Source organism: Stigmatopora argus, chromosome 13 (genome assembly GCF_051989625.1).
Source record: "Stigmatopora argus isolate UIUO_Sarg chromosome 13, RoL_Sarg_1.0, whole genome shotgun sequence".
NCBI lineage: Eukaryota > Metazoa > Chordata > Actinopteri > Syngnathiformes > Syngnathidae > Stigmatopora > Stigmatopora argus.
The window spans coordinates 3,721,498-3,743,960 of record NC_135399.1 but is presented as its reverse complement, the minus strand read 5'-3'; the positions used below and the strand labels follow the sequence as shown (position 1 = coordinate 3,743,960).

General features: G+C 40.0%; 2 protein-coding genes across 9 annotated transcripts in view; one reads left to right on the top strand and one right to left on the bottom strand.

The window, feature by feature from the left end:
• dpp10 (dipeptidyl peptidase like 10) overlaps positions 1–13,309 on the top strand; it is a 124,593-nt gene extending 111,284 nt beyond the window's left edge. For all 3 annotated transcript variants that reach the window (XM_077616607.1, XM_077616608.1, XM_077616609.1), the window contains 5 exons: positions 116–215; positions 1,416–1,474; positions 1,780–1,852; positions 2,038–2,111; positions 10,322–13,309. In XM_077616607.1, the coding sequence (XP_077472733.1) occupies positions 116–215; positions 1,416–1,474; positions 1,780–1,852; positions 2,038–2,111; positions 10,322–10,459 (444 nt within the window). In that variant the 3' untranslated portion in view covers positions 10,460–13,309. The remainder of the gene's footprint in view (positions 1–115; positions 216–1,415; positions 1,475–1,779; positions 1,853–2,037; positions 2,112–10,321) is intronic.
• A 1,322-nt stretch (positions 13,310–14,631) lies between these two features.
• LOC144086685 (inactive dipeptidyl peptidase 10-like) overlaps positions 14,632–22,463 on the bottom strand; it is a 59,468-nt gene continuing 51,636 nt past the window's right edge. For 5 of the 6 annotated variants that reach the window (XM_077616701.1, XM_077616704.1, XM_077616705.1 and 2 more), the window contains 3 exons: positions 17,104–17,176; positions 15,555–15,628; positions 14,632–14,844 (listed from right to left, as the gene is read on the bottom strand). In XM_077616701.1, coding sequence (XP_077472827.1) covers positions 14,707–14,844; positions 15,555–15,628; positions 17,104–17,176 — 285 coding nt within the window. In that variant the 3' untranslated portion in view covers positions 14,632–14,706. Of the gene's footprint in view, positions 14,845–15,554; positions 15,629–17,103; positions 17,177–22,463 lie in introns of those variants that run through there. The other variant, XR_013304554.1, reaches the window with a different exon arrangement.

Sequence of the window (22,463 nt, the reverse complement as noted above, 5' to 3'; positions counted from 1 at the left end):
AGTGTGGAAAGAATTCACAGGAATGATAAACTGAAAATTTCACATCTTTGATGATGTCTTCTATTGATTGAAAAAAATGGTCCAATTATATGTTTTATTTTTTTATATTGTTCAGGGTTATGGAGCCTACATTGCATTAATGTTACTGAAGTCTACAGATAGTCTCTTCAAATGTTCATGTGCAATGTCGCCAATGACAGACTTAAAGCTGTATGGTAAGTATAAAACATTTTAAAAACACAAAGGGCTATATCTACTCTCTTTAGACAGAAAGTATTACAAAGGATATAAGCCTTTCCCTACAAATGGCAAATGATTTTTATATAGATACAAACATATAATGTTCACAATTAGTGTTGCGCAGCTAAAAGTGTGCGGTCAAAATGGGGATGGGGAAATGCATGAGCCAATCAACTAGCTCTAAATGTCCCGACCAATAATTAGTCGCATTGTGATCGCGTGGATTACGCATGCACATGCAATACTGGCGTATGCGCACGTGTGCACTGTGCTCAGCGCACACAGCATTTGACCTTGAATGCATGGAGAAATGTGAGCAATGTGCGTGCAGATGTGTTTTTTGCGCACTTGCATTTGCGAATTTTCGCACGTTACAGAAAATGGCCGAGGAAAATTATTGGAAATAATTTAGCTTCGGCGACCAATAATTGATAATTTTTCAGCCTAAACATAAATATATTTACATCGTGAAAGCCCAACTGAAAATATATATATGGCAATATACTGCAATAATTTTCTACCAATTATTTATTGCCGACCCCTGCCTTCGCATTTTTTTATTTTTGCAGCCATGTCTGGTCTAAATTTTCCGTGATATTCACGCGATATTCGAGGTATTACTGTATATGACATTTGGTTTTCCATTTTAGCAAGGACCAATACAACAGTGACTTTTATTTGTGCATTTTCTTAATCCCGCAATACACTAACAACATGATGACATTATTTAAACTACTACAATTATGGCCTTTGTTGGTAATGAGATGCGTCTCGACAACTCGGTGCCTGACACACTACCACCAATGCAAATTTGATGGTATTGGGAGTAGCTGCACAGCTCTCTCGTGTTCTACACTGATGTGTTAACGAACACACACACATACAAATGGAAATTGAATTGTACAAAGGTGATTATGCAACATACATCGACATAAGTGGTAAGAATCCTCAATATATTTCTTAATAAATATATGGTTAGAATAGATCATTTTGACTTTGTCATATCTTTATTACATCAACATACATAACAGCTTAGCTTGGTGGGTGCATGGATGGGTGCATGGATGGACAGATGGATGGATGGGCGGGATGATTATACGTCCACACGGACGTACCTATACACAGACACACTTTCTGGGGGACTGTTAATAATTTGTTAATTGTCATTTGCATAGCATCAGCCTTCTCAGAGCGATATCTTGGAATGAATCTACGAGAAGACAACAAATATCAGGTGTGTTGTAACTCTTCTCCTTCATCTGTCACAACTCCTGAAAAACTAGTTGAGGCAACACAGTTATTGCACAAATTTAGTGTTAGTTCTTTATCTTTTCTTTCCTATTCTTTATCCATTACCCTTTTCATTTGATCACATCTGACATACTTCCACAACATGCCTGGCGGCATATCAATTAGTTTTCAATTACCAGAGTCTTTACTTTCCAATGTATCATATCACTATCTTCTATATAGTTACCCATGTGTCGTAATTAATTATCATGATTTCATTTTGGCTCAGTTTTTCTCATTACCTTCCAGTTCTCCAGTGTTCTGCAGAATGTTCATGCACTAAAAGAGCAGACCCTGATGCTGGTACACGGCACAGCAGATGGTAAGTGAAAATAAATTTTGAAAATGAATATGCCAGATCTGTTGTGTATTATTGCTGAGCAGAGGGGGAAGTCTTCATGAAAGATGATGATGCAAATGTTTTAATAAAAAAAAAAGAGGCAATGTGTTTTGCCTAAAGTGATGCAGGAATTTTCAAGGGAATATATTTTTTCCTTTTTTTTCTAGCCAATATCCACTTTCAACACACTGCTGAACTCATCAAGAACCTTGTGAAAGTTGGAGCAAACTACTCAATGCAGGTGACTATCACAGAAGCAAAACTACTACAGTACAAATACTGCAAAATACTACATTAAGAATTTGTGACGAAGTTAAAAGACCCCCTCTTTTTCAGACTCAGTTTGAAAGTCTTTTTGAACACCAACTTCAATTATTATACAGAAAACAATTACAGTACATCTGAAACAAATGATTATAACGATATTTTCGAGAGAAAATGTGTGTTAATTTGCCTCATTTTAATCCTGCAAAAACGGTCGATCACATCTTATTATCTGAACAATTCAATATGTAAACTAAAGTGCAATCACATTTGTAAATGAATGGCTTCTGGTTTTTGAAATGTAAATTAACCAATCTACTGTGATAAAACAACAAAATTGCAACAATTGTATTAACCATCAAAGCCTTCGCTTTAACGATATTTGGCGTCATCTAGCATTGTGAATGGGTATAAAGTTTAGCCCCAAAATTTAAGACGACTGACACTTTTTCAGTCTAATTTCAATGGAAAAAACACTGTCATATATTCGGGCCAATACGGTACTGCAGTCAAGTCCTCAACTGGACTTCTATTGCTATTGTACATAGTATAAAAAAATACAAATCTCTTTGACACATATTTATTATTGTAAAAAGTGTACAGGCAGAGAGAACGTATACTTAGTGCAAGTACAGTGGTACCTCTACTTACGAAATTAATTGGGTCCAGAACTTGTTTCGTAACTTGGATTTTTCGTAACCAGAGCAACATTTTAGATTGAATTAACATAATTTGTTCCACAGTCTTTAATAATAGCCACTATCATTTTAAACCCTTTAGAAATGATAAAGGTATACAGTAATCCCTCGATTATCGCGGTCAATGTAGACCAGACATGGCCGCGATAAACGAAAAACCGCGAAGTAGGGTAACCCCTATTTAAAAAAACATTTTATTTTTGTACTGAGTTCTCGTAGCAAGCGGAGGACAGGGGAGTGGCTTCCGCTTGCGAGTTTGAGTGTGGATTTTCACATTTTTATGAACTTACAAAAAAAGTCCCCCAGAAAAAAAATCTGCGATGTAGTAAAACCGCAAAAGTTGAAGCCACGATATTCAAGGGATTACTTTACCAACTTAGAGTGAAATGTGTATTCAAATTTATGCAAAAACAGAGCAAAAATACAGTAGCTCGGTGGATAAATGGTTAGCGCGTCGGCCTCGCAGTTGAGGGGTCCTGGCCCAGTTTGGGCCACATGTGTGGAGTTTGCATGTTCTCCCCGGGCCTGCGTGGGTTTCCTCCCACATTCCAAAGACATGCATGGTAGGCTGGTTGGACACTCTTAATTGCCCCTTGGTATGAGTTTGAGCGTGAATGATTGTCTGTCTCATCGTGCCCTGCGATCGGCTGGCCACCGATTCAGGGTGTGCCCGAAAGTCAGCTGGGATAGCCTCTTACATGGATGCGCGTTACAGAAGATGAATGACTACTAACTAGAGGTACCGCTGTACAAGAAAACTATTTATTAAGCCATTAAAATGGCATCACCACACCAAACCAAACAAAAACAAAACAGACAGCACCCTCAGTTGCAATCACTGAAAGGGTTGGTTTAGCTCAAATCTCTCTCTCTCTCTAGCTCAAATCTCTCTTTCTAACTCAAATGCCTCTACAGTGTAGAACAGGGGTCACCAAACTACGGCCCGCGGGCCGGATACGGCCCGCCGGCACATTTGGACCGGCCCTCTGAACAATACCAGAGACGCTATCGGAATTTTTTTTTTTTTTTTTTTTTTTTTTTTTTGGGATGCGGCCCGCCGGCACATTTGGACCGGCCCTCTGAACAATACCAGAGACGCTATCGGATTTTTTTTCCTATTTGGCCTTGAAGACTGGGACGTTTTAATCTTGTGTTTGGTTCATTGCACCCCTGCTGAGCCCACAAATCATCCCAGTGAAGCGGGGCTTCGCATTGCTTCTTTGGTGACACGCGCGGGGAGAGTGTTTCCCTTTGATGCATGCGGGCACGTCCACCGTTGCATGCACGAGCAGTGTTACCGAGACATCTGGACGATCGCAGGTGAGGGCGGAGCCCTGGGACCATCGCGGACCATTCAAGCATATTAAAACTGCAACCTGTTTGAGAACGGAATAATGACGAAAAAGTTAGGTGAGAGAAAAATTGATTCAGAATGCAGGGTATTTAACCTGGAGTGGACAAATGATTATTTTTTTTGTTCAATGCAAAGAAAAGGCTGTTTGTCTCATTTGTCAAGAGACGGTGGCGGTATTCAAAGAATACAATCTTTGCCGACACTATGAATCCCGTCACAAAGACAAGTACGATAGATTGCAAGGCCAAATACGAGCAGACAAACTCTCAAAGCGAAAAAGTGGACTACTATCTCAGCAGAACCAGGCATCCGTTCGGGCCAGCTTTTGGGTTGCTAAATTGATAGCAAGCAGCGGTAAGCCTTTCACTGACGGAGAGTTTGTTAAGAAATGTATGGATACTGTCGCGGAGGAGGTGTGTCCCGAGAAGAAAGATGCATTTAATGCCGTAAGTCTGTCGGTGAGTACAATGACCAGACGCGTTGAAGAAATCGGGAGTAATGTATATGCCCAGCTGCAGCAGAAGACGAAATAATTTGACTTTTTTTCATTAGCACTGGATGAAAGCACGGACGTGCAAGACACAGCGCAACTGCTCATTTTTATTCGTGGAGTTAGCGCAAACTTTGAGATTTGCGAGGATCTGGCAGCCCTCCAAAGTCTCAAAGGGACTACAACGGGTGAGGATATTTTTGACAAAGTGTGCCAAACCATGGAGAAGTTGGACCTGGACTGGTCAAAGCTAGCTAGCATCACGACTGACGGGGCTCCTAGCATGGTGGCCGAAACTCGCGGTCTAATAATGGGACGCATGAACCGGGAGTTGGAAAAAAGGGGTCTCACCGCCCCGCTATGAGTCCACTGCCAAATTCACCACCAAGCACTGTGCTGCAAAATGTTGACGTGGGATTCTGTAATGACGGTTGTGGTGTCATGCATAAACTTCAGAGCAAAGGGAGAAGATTGTGCATGGCACAACAGAAAGTTAATGTTCCATGGCTTTTTTTTTCTATGAAGAACCCAGAGAGAGTTATTTAGTTATTATTTATTTCATAAATAGTGTTATTTATTTCCTGTTTTTCCTGTAAAAAACTCAGAGAGGGTTATTTAGTTATTATTTATTTCATTAATAGTGTTATTATATGTTTCCTGACTTTTTTTCTGTAAAGAACCTGGAAAGGGTTATTTGGTTATGTGTGGCTTTCTGGAAAACAATAAAAAAAAATTAAGCTCCCCTACGATCGTCACACTTTTTCTGTTACAAACTGACACCGGCCCCCCATCAGAGAAGGGAAAAGTTATGTGGCCCTCACAAGAAAAAGTTTGGGGACCCCTGGTGTAGAATGATTGTCTGTCAGTGGTTTTTGTTCCAACCGATCCAGTGCCGACATTTTAACCAATCAGGTGTCTTCTAAAATAAGTAGCACCTGGCTGCAATCAACTGATTACACTTGCAAAAGGTATCCTCTTGTTGAGTTGGAATGAAAACCTGCACCCACTGCGGCCCTTTGAGGACCGGTTTGAGACCACTGCACACCCTAGTCAGGTCGCCAGTCAGCCGTACGGCACAGAGAGAGTCAAACATCCATTCGCACTCAATCATACCACCACTAGGGGGAATTGCACTAAAGTCAGGCTTGTGAACCACTACACCATCAGGTGACTTACTTTATATGTAAATTCTCTCATTTATTCTACGGTCGTCAAAAAAACCTTTCAACTAAACCCTTTAAAAATTATCAGTGTTCCCAATTTTCGGATTTCGGATCGGACATGTATTAAAAAGATGTGCAAAACACACTAAATTGTCTCTCTCTGACCCCCACACCCATCTCTCTCTCTCTCTCTCTCTCTCTCTCTACCTCTATTGATGTGTCGTAACTTGGACAAATTATCTATAGTGGACCAATACTTTTTTATCAGTGTCTCGAAGCCTGTAAATTCCATACGTTGAACCATTCGTAAGTAGTAGTACTTTATTAAATTTTAAAATGTGAATGAATAATATCAGAAATAATATATATATATACAGTGGTACCTCGAGATACGAGCTTAATCCGTTCCGGGACTGAGCTCGTATGACAAGATTCTCGTAACTCGAGGTAAAGTTTCCCATGGAAATGAATGGGAAACAAATTAATTCGTTCCAACTCTCTGAAAAAAAACACCAAAAACAGGATATTGGATTGAAAAAAATGTTTTATTTCTTATAATTCGCCATATATTGACAAAGTAATAAATAACGAGTGGTTTAATAGAAATAAAGTGTTTAATCTAACTAAAATTGGGCGGATTTCGCCGAGGGGAGAGGGGCACAAAAGGGGCGGGGGCTTCGTTTTTTTTTTCTTCCACACAACGCACTCGTAAACAGAACAAACACTCCACCCTCACGTTCGCTATCGATGGGCTGTTTGCTGTCGTACTATTCCCTTCAAAATATTCCGAAAATGATGCACACAAATGTCCTCACAATCGGAGAACGCACGACCACTTGCCAACGAGCAGCAGTCTTATCAGCGATCGCACCGCTGCTCATGGGAGCTTTGGGGGCGCTGGCTAGCGGCTCCTTTTAGCTTGTAGCATCTGTGTTCGCATTCCCTCGAACAGCGCCTATGATAGAGTTGCTACTGGGGATGCTGTTGCGAGCCAGTGCCCCCGATGTTCTTATGAGTAGCCAACGAGAAGTAATATAATACTCCTCGTATTAGATAAAAATAACAGGAAATGCAGCAGCTGAGCTGTGCACGAGTATACTTCATTACCCAGAAAGCCCTCTTTTCCCCGCGCATGCGCGTTGTGCGTTTCCTGGTCTGAGCTCGCCCCCGATGTTCTTATGAGTAGCCAACGAGAAGTAATATAATACTCCTCGTATTAGATAAAAATAACAGGAAATGCAGCAGCTGAGCTGTGCACGAGTATACTTCATTACCCAGAAAGCCCTCTTTTCCCCGCGCATGCGCGTTGTGCGTTTCCTGGTCTGAATAACTCACCCGGTGCTCGTAAATATTGTTATACACGAAAGATATGCAAAAAAAAATGCCATGGCCACCTGGCTTGGTCGCATCACGAAATTTTGACCGCATCACGTGCGAATTATTCGATCGAAATTTCCCCCGTAAGACGAGCATTTTGTATGATGAGCGGTCGTATGACGAGGTACCACTGTATATATATATGGAAAAAATGAAAATTAACACTGTAAAATCATATTTGGTGGCCCGGCAGAAGAGTGGTTAGCGCGTCGGCCTCACAGTTCTAGGGTCCAGGTCGGTCCTCCTGTGTGAAGTTTGAATGTTCTGCGTAAGTTTGCTCCGGGCACTCTGGTTTCCTCCTACATTTCAAAATTTTGCATGGTTGGCGGATTGGACACTCTAAATTGCCCCGAGGTATGAGTGTTTAATGTCAATGGTCTTCTGTCTCCTCATGCCCTGCTATCGGCTGGTCCCAAGTCAGCGCCGACCAATGTTCCCTCTATTTTTTTTTTGTCTGGGCAGAAAGACAACCTCCCTGAGCACACTGAGTAACGTTGTGAGCAACATCATCATTGCTCGCTATGGGCACACACCAGTATCACACCTGCCATAAGCAGGTGTATGTCTACTACACATGAATGATTTAGTAATAATAAAATGTAATGATTAATATCTATGAATGGGCGGCCCGGCGGATGAGTGGTTCGCGCATCGGCCTCACAGCTAAAAAGAAAAAAAAAAGAAGTTTATTTTGTGCGCTCCATATGATTTGCTGTGCGCAGAGAAGACGAGAGTAGTGCGCAATTGCGCACGCGCGCAGCTTAGAGAGAACATTGCCTCCGACCCATGTGAGGATAATCGGTTCAGAAAACGAATGACTAAATAATATCACATTCATTGATGCTAATGGTATTTATTAAATTACAGATCGAGGGCCTAACCGCTTTTCAAATATAATATAAGTAGAAAAATACCTAGTGATGTTTCATCTCATACTGGTATTACACAGGAGTTGTACCAACCTGAAAGATATTTTCAAAACGTCCATATTACTGTTTTACTGTTGCTTGTCTGATACCCTCAAATACTGATTGACAGATTTAGTAACAGTTGTGCTTATTAAGTACCGTAATTACTCGAATATAACGCGCACTCGAAAATAACACGCAGGTAATTTTGGGCCAAAAATATCTGGAAAAACGCAGTAATCGAATATAGTGCGCACCTAAAATTTCCCGCTGACGAAAATCAGAAATCTTACCTTTTTTCTTCGTTTCACGATTGTTTTGTTCAAACAAATTTATTCATTAGAATCCTTCAAATGAAGAGTTCCTCTCTCTCTTTGTCTGTCCTCTTGTTATGATCGCGCCGCGTCGCTGGGTCGTCGCAGCGCGATCGGGGGCATCTGTTACGGTCGCGCCGCGTTGTGCGACGCGACCGTGGATGTAGGTAGACCCAAATGCAGGAAGCAGGAGAGGACGAGGCATTCAGCGTGATACGGAGTCCTTTAATGAATCAACCAAGGCGTGGAAACAAACGTGGCCGCATGCGGCGCGCATACGGACAGAGGCAACAGAATAACGACAGCTAGCGACCGCTAGCAACCGCTAACAACAGTCAATGATAGTCAACGATAGTGAACGATCCGGCGACGTGTGATGACGCGTCGCTACTTAAATACAGGAAACGAAAGCAATCATTGGATTGGCTACAGCCGGTATGCGTCAACTTCCTCTTCCTCCCACAACACATCATCCGATTGGCTTTACGAGATTACGTAAAATCCGTGTGTCGGCTGTACGAGATGACGTAAAATCCGTGCGTCAAAGTGAGTTTGACAATGCTTTTTTCGATCGAAAATTTGTAATTTATTTTAGTTATTGATTATAACACGCACCCCCAACTATTGGAATTAATTATATAGCAAAAATCTGCGTGTTATATTCGAGTAATTACGGTAAGTGTGAATCGCAGGCAACCACTCCAATACCTCCTACACTATTGATGGATTTATTATTAATACACTTTAATCAAACAGAGAGACATCTTTAACATACACTGGCTACAACTTGCAAGGAAAATCACTCCCGATTCGTCTTCATCCAGGATGATTCTGAAAAACGGTATCCTCCTCTAATCTGATTCAAACAATTGCATAAGATAACCGAATAACACCATTAAGGTCAAAAAACAACTGCCACAACAATCTCATATTAGATCGAAACCAAAAACACCTGCGTAAGATTTTGCACAAGTAAGCATACAATGTGACCCGAGCGGATCGGAAACCAAAACAACTGCGTAAGAATTTGCACGAATAAGCATATAATTTCTTTATAAGGTAAACAGAGCGGCCATATTTTTTAAACAATAATGCGATTATCGCCATCTGCCGGAATCCAAGTCAAAGCAATTTAAGAGTCCCTGGTAGATTTTCATTGCCAACTCAGATCCACAGTCTCGGCCTGGAACAAGGTGTCTTGTTCAGTCAATAGTCCTGAAAACAATTAACTGGCCTCAAAAGCAGCTATGGGGGAAAGTGTCCTCGTGCTTACTTGGTCCCAACATATAGCACAAATTAATTTATAGCTTTATTACCTATTAAAATGCTTAATGAACATATAGAAACCTCCCAGAATAAACCCAACAGCTATACACTGTAGACACCCCATCAGAATCTTGGAGGCATCCTGATCAAAACTCATTTCAGTCACTTGTATCTGGGATTTTGTTCTTTCAGACTCTACCTACAGCTCGTGACTATAGATTAGAACACAGTAAGATGCCCCAACCCACACATTTCACCAGCAACAAGACCGCTAGAGGAACAAAACAAAATTGATGAATATGTTTTATACATAGCATTGTGAAATACCGTTGAAATGTTAGAAAGTTTTTAGGAAGCGTAGCACGAGTAAAAATGTTTTTCTCCCCAAGTATTTTTATTTCCCAAAAGCAATTTGACACCCCTTTCACTAAATGGCCATTGAGGCAATTGCATGGCTTACATATAGAATTCTGACACTGGCTGTAGCAATACTGTAGTGTGCTGTGCAAATGGCAGTCAAGTCATGACAGTTAAATAATTACCTTTTATACCAGTATTGATAACAAAGAATACAATGTGCTTCATGGTGTCAGACTCATGTGCTTTCTTCCCACTAGCTCTATCCGGACGAGGGTCATTTTCTGTCACGTCAAAGCAACCAGCACCTGTATACCACTCTTACCAGCTTTTATCGAGAGTGTCTGAAGGAGGAGTTACTGCCTCTAAATGATGATGAAGATGAAGAGGAAGAGTAGGCAGAAGGCCTTTTTTGTATTGGGACGTGTTAAACATGGACAGTATAGTTTAGAGCTGCTCATGCGCTGTATTGTGTGTGGGTGCACGTGTTATGAAGACTATTTATGGACACCTATGATAAAAGTGACAATTTCTACTGCAGAAAGTTGAGGTAGGAAATGGTCTCCATGTATAATGATTTCAGTTCCACTGCAATTTGCCAAAGCACACTGAACACTGTCCTCGGCTTTTGCGGGACATCTTGTCATGCTTGTGGTCATTCTACATTATATCAGTGCATGGTTCTTTTTCCCTTCATGACCTTTATCTTGTCTTTTTGTAAAAACAATAGGGAGGACTTTTTCCTTGACTGTTGGATCGCAACAACACTCGAATATCTTTATTTATTTATTTATTTTAATGCCTGTACGCTGTGCTTGTGTTAAACGGAAATTCTTCTTTCATACCGCGCATCTTCAAAATGGTTGCGGGTGTTGCTGGAGCCTATCCCAGCTGATTTCGGGCAAAAGGCACACTATATCCTTGATTGGTCACCTGTCAGCTGTACGGCACACAGAGTGACAAATGACCTTCCACACTCAAAATCACACCACCACCAGCGGGAATCGAGCCCATGCTTTCCCACACCGACGTCAGGCGAGTGAACCTCTACACCACAAGACGATTTAATGGAAATCATCAGTAACATATTAATACTGAAACATAAATACATTTATTAATTAGTGAACCATAGTCAGGCTACATTTAAAGTTCTTATTATACCAATCAGGAGTTTTCATTTTTTCTTTATATGGCCATTAAAACCGTTGTTTTCATTTTCTTTGCCTAACATTCTTTAAAGTCACGCTTATGCCTAGATCAATAAAAGCATGTGAGCAAATCTGACCCTTGTGAATAAATAGATATCACAACGACATCACAAGCAGCTGAAATATTATTTTTTAGCTCTTTGTAAAGGGGACACTTTAACTCTCTATCTTTTAACTCTCTTTGTCTAAGTCAACTTTGAGTTAATTCATTTTTGTTTTGCAGTTCTTCTCGCAAGAAATAATTACCTGTTATGTTATGATCCCTCAAGTCACCTTTGAATTATTTCATCGCCCTCAAATACTTTCTAACTGAAACACTTTTCTGTCTCCCGACTGCACACCAATGCCTATGATGTCTTCACACTGTTACTTGTGGTGTCGCAATGCAAATTTACGTCTTGGTCACATGAATGGCTGCCCAGCGGCTCGAGTGGTTAGCACGTCGGCCTTACAGCTCTGGGGTCCTGGGTTCAAATCCTACCTGTGCGGAGTTTGCATGTTCTCCCTGGGCCTGCGTGGATATTCTCTGAGTACTCTGGTTTCCTCCCACATTCCAAAGACATGCATGGTAGGCTGATTTGAAAACTCTAAATTCCCTGAGGTATGAGTGTGAGTGTCAATGGTTGTCCGTCTGCTTGTGCCCTGCGAAGTCAGCCGGGATAGGCTCCAGCACCCCCCGCGACCCGAGTAAGGATAAAGCGGTTCAGAAATAAATGAATAAAGGGTCACATGAATTCAGATTTCGTGTCACTGCACTGTTAAGACCATTCAAAATATATGAGCTATGTTAGATTGAAAACCTTGTGACTGTCGTAAGAGGATCTCACTTGAGTCAGTCATTGGCAAATTTACCCATTTTAATTTAGTCCAAACTTTAATAGGAAGCGTAAGTGGATAAATGTGGTGATTGTAACAATTCAATAAATGATGGGAGGCATTTTAATTCAGCACCTTTTAATGACATGACATTTTCAATCGCAGTTTCCATGAAATAATGTCACTGAGTAACGATCTTTTCACTTCTGCAAACCTTTGTACTCCCTCCCTTCACCTCACTCTTTTGTCAGTTTCCTCAATGAAATCTCAGAAGAGCAAGGATATAAATCGAAAATATAGCTTGAATCCAATGTGCTTTTTCAGCTTTTTCATTAGATATTTTATTAAATTCTCATTAAAACAGGCTATATCTTTAGTGGTGCACAGAAAGTTCTCCCTGGTCATAATGATCCTGAATAAGTGCAATTCTTACTGTATGTAATGCTCCACCATTGCCCTTTACATAATTTTTTTTTCTCTATGTCACATTTATTGTACAGGTGTTTTGTGTGTGTGTTCGTGTGTATGGGTGTGTAGACATGCACATTGCAATATGAGGTTCAACATACTGTAATATATCTTTGAAGCTCTTATAGTGTGCTTAAGCTGAGTCATGATGAAATCAACTCAGGTGTTCAAGAAATAGACACAATTTAGAAACTCAACGGTAAATTTCTCAGTCTGCTGTATGGTTTCAATTGAGTACATGAAGATAACAAATAGGCCATAGAGTAATATCTATTTCAGGTTATATACTACTCATTACTAACTAGCACTGGCATTTCATTGGTGGTGCATGTTCTTTTTTATATATTCTCCAAAGACCTGATATTTGAGTTTGTGAAAATGTAAATTATAAAACGGACATTTTTTAAAATATCAATAAGGTGTTTGCATGTCTACAAAAACTGTTTCAGGTTGTGGCTCATTTTGTACAGTGAAGTACAGAAAAAGTGCACATGAAAATATTTTTAAGATGTCTTGTAGAAAGTTGAGTCTAAAAGGTATTCATTTATATGAATTTTATGTACTGTATAGTTTTATTTCCATTGTTTTGTCTATACTATTAATTTTCATAGAATACATTTGGTAATGATTTGGCTTTTATTTACATTTTAACAAAATAAGGGGATGGACAGGGCCATGGTTGGGGTTATTGTAATTGTCCACTAGCAACAGTTATAGATAAAGGAATAATAATAAAAAAAATGAGTAAACACCAAAGTGCAATGAGTCCACATTGTCCATACATAACCGATGTGTGTGTGTATATATATATATATATATATATATATATATATATATATATATATATATATATATATATCTATGTATATATATATATATATATATGTATGTATATATATATGTATGTATATATATATGTATGTATATATATGTATGTATATATATGTATGTATATATATATGTATTTATGTATGTATATATATATATATATATATATATATATATATGTATATATATATATATATATGTATATATATATGTATATATATATGTATATATATATATATATATATATGTATATATATATATATATATACAGGAATAGGCTGCTTTAGGATTTCACTGCACTGTCTCTCGCCGCATCTCCCTCATGCAAAGATCTCGATGAGCACTGGGCGGAGCGTTGCTTTTTTTTTTTTTGCATTAGTGCAGAATCAAGGGAAACACAATGGATCCAAAGCAAGCCGGCGCAATGAAGGGTAGTGCGAAGAAAAGCCGTATTTTTACTAGTATTTGTATTTAATCATTAAACGCTGTTTTCGGCTGGATTTGACCGAATTTGAGAGCATTTTGACCGGTTGGCGAATGGACGTATATAGACGTTTTTTTTCCGCCATCGCGACATCATCGCAACCTTTTACCAAGGAATTCACTTCCCTGGGCTCAGTTCTAATATCCAAAGAGCTCCAGTATTTGTATTTAATCATTAAATGCTGTTTTAGGATGGATTTGACCCGATTGCTGTCATTTTACAGCTCGGTTCTGCTACATCTGCCCGCCCAAGAGTGCTTATTCCCAGGCTGCCATTGACGGTAGACTAATAAATTGAGAGTGATGAGCGGCAAAGGCAAATGAATCATTCATTGATTTGTACTATAATTTGGACAACGCCGGCGGCGGCCCGCATTTAAAATCCTAACGGGCCGTATATGGCCCGCGGGCCGAGGTTGAAAAACTTGTACACACACGATTCGGGGGCGGGGCGAGCGCACGAATCCCGTTTCGGCGAAACCTCCGTTCGGCCAAACGTTCATTCGGCCGAACGGCCGTTCGGGCGAATGAAAGTTCGGCGGAACGTCCATTCGGCGACCTGTCCGTCTGTCAAACGTCCGTCGGCGAAACGTCTTTAGGCAAATCATCCGGTCACGATATATTTGTACAAAAAAACATGATGACAACCAGGTTGTTATAAATTAATAATTAATGTAAACTTGTCATGCATAGTGCTGTGTTCCATTTGGCTTTATGCTTTCACAAATCATTTTTTGTCATTTTGCTTTAAAAATATCAGCCCTTCAGTCGTTAAATACACGTGTTTAATCATGCTTGCAGGTACAAACTTCTTTAAACCATCCAACAGGCGGTTCTACCTTTTAGACATCATCTTTAGCTTTCTGTTGGTCGACCACTTTCTCATTCTCAAAACAGTTTCTGAAGAAATTGATCACAGAGTTTAGCATGTAGCGCTGGCTCTTGGTGGATGCAATATCATGTCCTTCATCTGGAAAGATCTGGGTGATGACAATTTGAGAACATAGCTGTCATTGTATGTTGCAAAACAACCCACACAAACCTTAAGTAACAACTTCACGGTGGATACAATCTCATCCCAAATAGTTGGCAACATTACTCCATGGTAATGCAAAGGTTTGTAACCTGCTTTTGTTCAAAACGCATAACTAAACTAGAAGGGGTTTGGCAAAGGTTAAGACACAAAGGTCGCCATTTTTGTGTGCTGTCTAAATGTAGACCAGAATAAGTCTATGCCAGTCAAAGTGGTACTTTAGACCAGGATTCGGCAATTTTGTGTTCATGTGCAATCACGCACATTGGAAAGAGGGTGGGATGTGCTCTTTATTGGGGTGAAAACCACCAACTGTTTCTCCAATCGACACTCTTTATTCCCTAATCTCTTTTATTTTCTAGGCCTCTACCTCCGGGGTGCCCACTTTATTTACCCCAAGATCTACTTTTCAATATTCATACTCAAAGTGTGCTACCAGCCTTATTGGACGTCTGAAGAGCACACTGAAAAACTGAGTGGGTTATATTTACAGTGTGATTGGTTTGAAGTCTATGTGATCTGGCAACCCTGAGGGGGAGCATACCATTGGCTCATGATCACATTACTTACCAGTATAAATTTTGAAAATGTTAAATAAGACTAAACTGCAGAAAAGCTAATAAGTCTTCCATTGTTGAATGACAGAAGGTGACTCACCTGGAGTGTGTAGTTAAAATTAGAAGCAGATAGGAATTTGATCAATTCAGCAGTGTGCTGGAAATGAACACTCGCTGAAAACAAAAAATAAACTACCATTAATATTTCAGCCTAATAGTAGCCAATATGTAACTACATATTACAGTGAAGGTGGTGTATCTTCGTTACATGGCCCTTAGCCTGGTGCTTTTCTTTCGCCAAAAAATTGAATTGGTTCTTTTTTTTATTTATCATTACTATCATTACCAGAAATATATTACAAGGGATTTTTTTCTGAATTTAAATAATTATGGCAATTGAAGAAGTGATTTGATATCAACACTTTGGACAACAATAAGATTATTGCCGATATTAGTCTTCCACAAATTGATTTATGGGTCTTTAATTGATTTAATAACAATATTATGTTGACATTTAGAACAATGTGCGACATTTCACATAAAACCGTGAAAAATAAAAGCCAATTTCAACATTTATGACAGTATTGTGTTTGATAAAAATAATGCTGTTGCAGTTTTGCGTAGCGATTCATTTCTATTTGACCGTGTGTAACCAGCATATTAATCCATATCTATGCATTTAACATTCATCCCAATCCCAAACATAGTAATTAAGTTGTCAGTTGGTTTACCACCTCACACAGGATTTAATGATTTCATATATCTTGCATATATATTTTATATTGTCTGTTAGTCAACCAGACTAAGAGCAGTAAGAATGCTGTGGTCAGACACAAATCACTGCTTCTATTTTTAGAGAGTGGTCTCTATACATGTGTCACATTAAGGGCAATGAAAGGAGCCAGTTTGACTGCATTCATTTTCACAACCGTGCAAATTGCCCCTTTTTCAACTATGCAGGGGTCTGCACATTTGCAAATGTCCATTAGATTTACTCTCATGCTGGTTTAATTAACCATCCGCAACACCTTGCGACGCCATTAACACCGCAAATTTGGGCATCCATTGCAACTCCTCCATCTGGAGTCAACAGTCAATTTTCAGTTTTTTTGTTTTAGAAGAGATCTGGTGCTGTTGCCCGTCTTTGTGGCCTGTGGACCTATCCAAACTGTCTTAATGGGCCGTACAAAAAACTTGACTCAACTTGGATATTTTAAAATTAATAGAATTGCATCAACAGACAATATGACAAAAAAAAATCTTTAATCATATTACTTTTTGCCATTTTTTGTAGTTTTCTTTTTTAATTTTTAAACTGATGAATCAATTATATTGGTAGGATAGATATATAAGAATAAGTAAATATAAGTTGGATGATAGCCAATGGGAAAAGCAACTCTCATGCCAATTTCAAATTAAAATACATATATGCCCCTTTGGAATATTTAATATGGTCTATAAATTACATTCAAAATGAATTGGTCCAAAAAGGTGAAATACCATTTAATATTTTTCTATCGTTAAATATTTTAATTCATAGAACACTGATGAGTCATGTAGAAGGCAGTTTGAGATTCAGCAGTTTAGAATGCAGTGTAACTCATGCACAATCCCTCCTAAGTCACAGCTGCTCATGCAGCCCTACTCACCATCTGCTGTGCCATGGATAATAAGAAATTTCAATGGGCCGTGTTCTGTGATATTACTGGATAGACTTGAAACCTGCCACAGACAATAAATAACAGCAATTGATTTATACATGACCAAAGAATGCTGTTTTCATTCATGATATACAGGCAGATCCAGGGTTAAAGGGGATCTTCACTTTAATTTATTTCAGTTTCATATCTAACATTGAGTGTATAACTTAGTTGAAGATTGTAATCAATAGTACAGTGGTACCTCGAGATACGAGCTTAATCCGTTCCGGGACTGAGCTCGTATGACAAGTTACTCGTAACTCGAGGTAAAGTTTCCCATTGAAATGAATGGGAAACAATTTAATTCGTTCCAACTCTCTGAAAAAAACACCAGAAACAGGATATTGGATTGAAAAAAAATGTTTTATTTCTTATAATTCGCCATATATTGACAAAGTAATAAATAACGAGTGGTTTAATAGAAATAAAGTGTTTAATCTAACTAAAATTGGCCGGATTTCGCCGAGGGGAGAGGGGCTTCGTTTTTTTTTTCCCTCCACACAACGCACTCGTAAACAGAACAAACACTCCACCCTCACGTTCGCTATCGATGGGCTGTTTGCTGTCGTACTATTCCCTTCAAAATATTCCGAAAATGATGCACACAAATGTCCTCACAATCGGAGAACGCACGACCACTTGCCAACGAGCAGCAAGCAGTCTTATCAGCGATCGCCCCGCTGCTCATCTTCTTCTTCTTCTTCTTCTTCTTTTTCACCTCAGGCGCCTGAGGATTACCCTCAGCAGCGCTAGGGCTGCCACTGGAACACGGATAAGTTCATCCAGGGAGTTGCCCAAGCCGCGATGGTAGCGTTCGGTCATTAAGGCCGGACAGCGGAGCCATAAGTGTTCAGACGACTCTGTTTCCTCGTCGCACAGGCGGCAGCGATCCGAGTCGGATTTCTCATGGGAGCTACAGGGGCGCTGGCTAGCGGCTCCTTTTAGCTTGTAGCATCTGTGTTCGCGTCCCATCGAACGGCGCCTATGATAGAGTTGCTGCCGGGGATACTTTTGCGAGCACGAGTATACTTCATTACCCAGAAAGCCCTCTTTTCACCGCGCATGCGCGTTGTGCGTTTCCTGGTCTGAATAGCTCATCCGGTGCTCGTAAATATTGTTATACACGAAAGATATGCCAAAAAAAATGCCATGGCAACCTGGCTTGGTCGCATGACGAAACTTTGACCGCATCACGGGCGAATTATTCGATCGAAATTTCCCCCGCAAGACGAGCATTCCGTATGACGAACGGTCGTATGACGAGGTACCACTGTACTTGTCAATTAATCCCAATTGCCTATCAAGTCAAAGCCTTCTGCAAACAAACTTTTGACGTTACGCGTATCACTTTATAATTTAAGATCCTGCCATTTTGCCATTCATCTCAAGAGCGCTGCCTTTGATAACAGTTTTTTAATGGCACTTATTCAGAATATATATACCTATTCAGAAGAGAGAAAAAATGACCTGCTATGCTGCACTATGCTTTGTTCAAGTGGATGAGTGGTTAGTGAGTCAGCCTCACAGTGGGGGACCTGAGTTAAAATCCAGGTCAGTCTACCCGTGAGGAGTTTGCATGTTCTCCCCGGGCCTGAACGGGTTTTCTCCGGGTACTCCGGTTTCCTCCCATATTGGTCTGATTGGACACTAAATTGCCTCTAGGTATGTAGGTATGAGTGTGAATGTGAATGTTTGTCCATCTTCTTGTGCCCTGCGATCGGCTGGCCAACGGTTGAGGGTGTCCCCTGCCTCTGGCCCGAAGTCAGCTGGGATAGGCTCCAGCACCCCCACGACCCTAATGAGAATAAAGCTGTTCAGAAAATAAGATGAGACGATGAAATACTTAAATGTCATCAAATCAGCCACATAATAAAAATCCATCTATTTGCAGAAGACAAAAATTAACAACTGAAATAGCTTGAAAAAAAGAAGAAATTGACATTTTTAACCCAAATTACCTGGCAATTGAAAGGACAAAAGAAATATTTGTTTTAATTATGGGGGAAAAACAGAATTTTCCTTTAAGACAAGAGTGAAATTTAGATTTTTTGTGTGCTCAGAGTTGACAAAATTACCTCATTAATATCATTTTTAGGTTGAACGATTGACCAAATGTTAAGTGCAACAATTCCTTGACAGCAGTTCAGTGCTGGTGAAGGATCTCCAGGCAGGCAATTTGGAATGTGAGCATGTCATTGACTGAAAATCACTTTTAATCAACTATGTATAGGCGTAAAGTATATACTACTGGATATAGTATATAAGCTATGCTTATACAATTTGTCCAGCTCCCATGGCCACTGCGGACAGAATGTGAAGAGACATACTCTATCTAAGGGATATATGGGAAAAAGTGCAAGCATGGCCATGGATATGGTGTATTATTCAGTCAAAAATAATATTTACACTTTCTATCTTTTACTGCAGATATATACAATAAATATAACTAATGATATAACATTTTGCCCGGGTTTAGAAATATGCTCATATATATAGTCAGCAATAAGACAGTAAAGAAGCTGGGCATTTGGCAGTGCACTGCTACCATTGTTGTGACCCAGGTTCAATCTCCGCCTGTGGTTTGTCAGAAAGGGCATCTGGTCTAAAACCTTGTGTGCCAAATTTATCATGCATCTGTTTAGCAGTTGCGACACCTAAGGAGTAAAGCCGTTTTAGGGATCGTTCTCTTTCATTGATCACAGTGTGTAAAGTATTAAGCCTTCATCTTAAAGGGAATATTGATTGTGTTAGGCTGATTTATTATCAACAATACCAAGTCTCATTCATTCATTTTCCCTGTCCGGTCCACTATGAACATTTACAAGGTCGAACACAAGTAAAGCACGCCAAGACAGATGAGTGATCAGAAGGAGGGCACGGAGGGAGAACAGACAGGGTTCCTCTGCGTAAGACTCCGGTCAATATTTTACTGCTTCCGTTCTCCAATCTCCGACGACCCCGCTTCTGCATAAACTGTTTACAAATTCTCTATGACAAGGGACATACGGATTCTCTATGATAAAGATGCATGGCTCTATGACAAAGATGCATGGCTCTATGACAAAGATGCATGGCTCTATGACAAAGATGCATGGCTCTATGACACCGATGTTTGTGATATGGAATGAAGGTCTCTATGACATGGCCGTGACACGGATTGAAGGTTATGTCATAGCTTGAAACATTCTTTGCTTACTTTTAAGATTATTTCACATTCCCTACCACTCGTCCTTTCGAGGGTCACGAGGCTGCTGGAACCTATGCCAGCAAACTATGGACCCTGAATTGGTTGCCAGCCAATTGCAGTGCACAATGAGACAAACAACCATTCACACTCATACCTAGGGACAATTTAGTGTTCTCAACTAGCCGTGCATGTTTTAGGATGTGGGAAGAAACCAGAGAACCCAGAGAAAAACATGGGGGCATGGGAACAACATGGGAATATGTGAAACCCACTGCTTGATCTCAGAACTGTGAGGCGGATGTGCTATCCACCCATCTGCCCTGCGGCTGAGCAAGTAAGTAAAATAAGTCAAAATGATTTCTGTGTGTTGTTGTTACGTCTGGTTCGGTCGTGGAATGTGGTATGTCGAATTGGACCCAAATGCAGGGAAGCAGGCAATGGTGTGTGCGCTTCACCAAAACTTTAATGACTGTGGCAAGATTCTCCAAAAATAAAAAAAAAGACTTGGAAATCAAATAACAAACTCAAAATTGACGGAGAGGATTGGGGAAACGAGGATCACGGGACATGGAACATGGAATGTGGAACATGGAGCATAGCAAAGCAGACAATCCGACAATCACTAACAATCACATGAGGTTTAAATCGTCAGAACAGGGGCAAATTACAAAATACACACAGCTGGTTATGAGAGGAAAGGGAAGCCAGGAGGGACACCATTTTGTTATACGCAGCTGTGTATGATGACAATAAAGGCTTTTGATTTGATTGAAGACAAGTTTTTGCATGGGTTTTCTCAGAGTACTCTCGTCTAATGTACATTCCGGCTTTATCTAAGGCAGGGGTGCTCACACTTTTGTTCTCCAAGATCTACTTTTCAAGGAACCAACCTCCCCTGATGTACCTTGTTCAAAGAGACAAATCCAACAAAGGGTGCCGAAATGAAGCATAGATGTGGCAAGTCTCTTTATCTGTTTAACATCAAAGGAAGGACTTAATAAGCAGCAGTGACGGGTCGTTTATGTTAGCCGAGGCTGTTGGAACCACACTTAAGATCATGATGAGGGGATAATGACTGTTAAAAGTCACAGATATGCATATTCAAAAAAGAGTGAGTACAGACACTCCTCAACTTACGAACGCAATTGGTTCCGAGCGATTGTTCATAAGTTGAATTTGTTTGTAAGTTGATTTAGTGCTATATTTTGTATTATAATTTATGTTTAAGGCCTATATAAGTATATTGAAGGTTTATATAAGTGCATTTGTATGTTTAAGGCTTGTATAAGTAACACGCATTGGTTTGTACTGAAAAAAAAACATTTAATAAAATGGAGAGAATATGTACAGTTCTGTAGAGAGAGAGATAGATTTATGTATTAGAAACTGGCCAAAAGAAGCGACCTAATGACGATTGCACAGTTTTCTTCTTTTTTTCATCATAAATGATGCAGTAGCACTGTATGGCATCATTCAATTGATTTGCAAACTTTGTTCAACGTTCAATATTTGGGTCCTGCTGCTCGATCTTTCTGTTTATAAATGGTACTGAATGTGCAACGCTCACCACTTTCTGACGCGCATCAAGCTTCGTTATTATTGCCACTCGTTTCAAATGAAATGGCTTGCCTCTTCCTTGCAACTCCCTCAATAGAAGCCTTTAGCTTTTTACCAACCATATTCAATATTGGATGCATGAGATATTTAATGATACAAATGAAAAAGGTTCTTTGCACACTGGAGATACATTCACGCACTTCCGCATTGCAACGAAGAAGGTAGATGCTGGGTGAGCTGAGCTCTCACAGCGCCAGGCGTCGGTATTAGCGGCGGAAAGAAGTACTACTCCGAAAAAGACGCGAAATACAAAATTGGACTTGCGAACATTTTTGGACTTAAACGCAATTTGCAGACATGTTCGTATGTACCGTTGTTCGTAAGTTGAATGTTCGTAAGTAGGGGAGCGTCTGTATTGCGGTGGGCACATTGTGATGTCACGGTACAAACGAGACATTGTTCAGGCCTGAATGAAACTCACAGACTGGATCAAACCTTACTCTCAGTCAATCTACCAATAGTACCGTGGTGATTGACTGGTCGACCACAATCGATGTAATGTGCA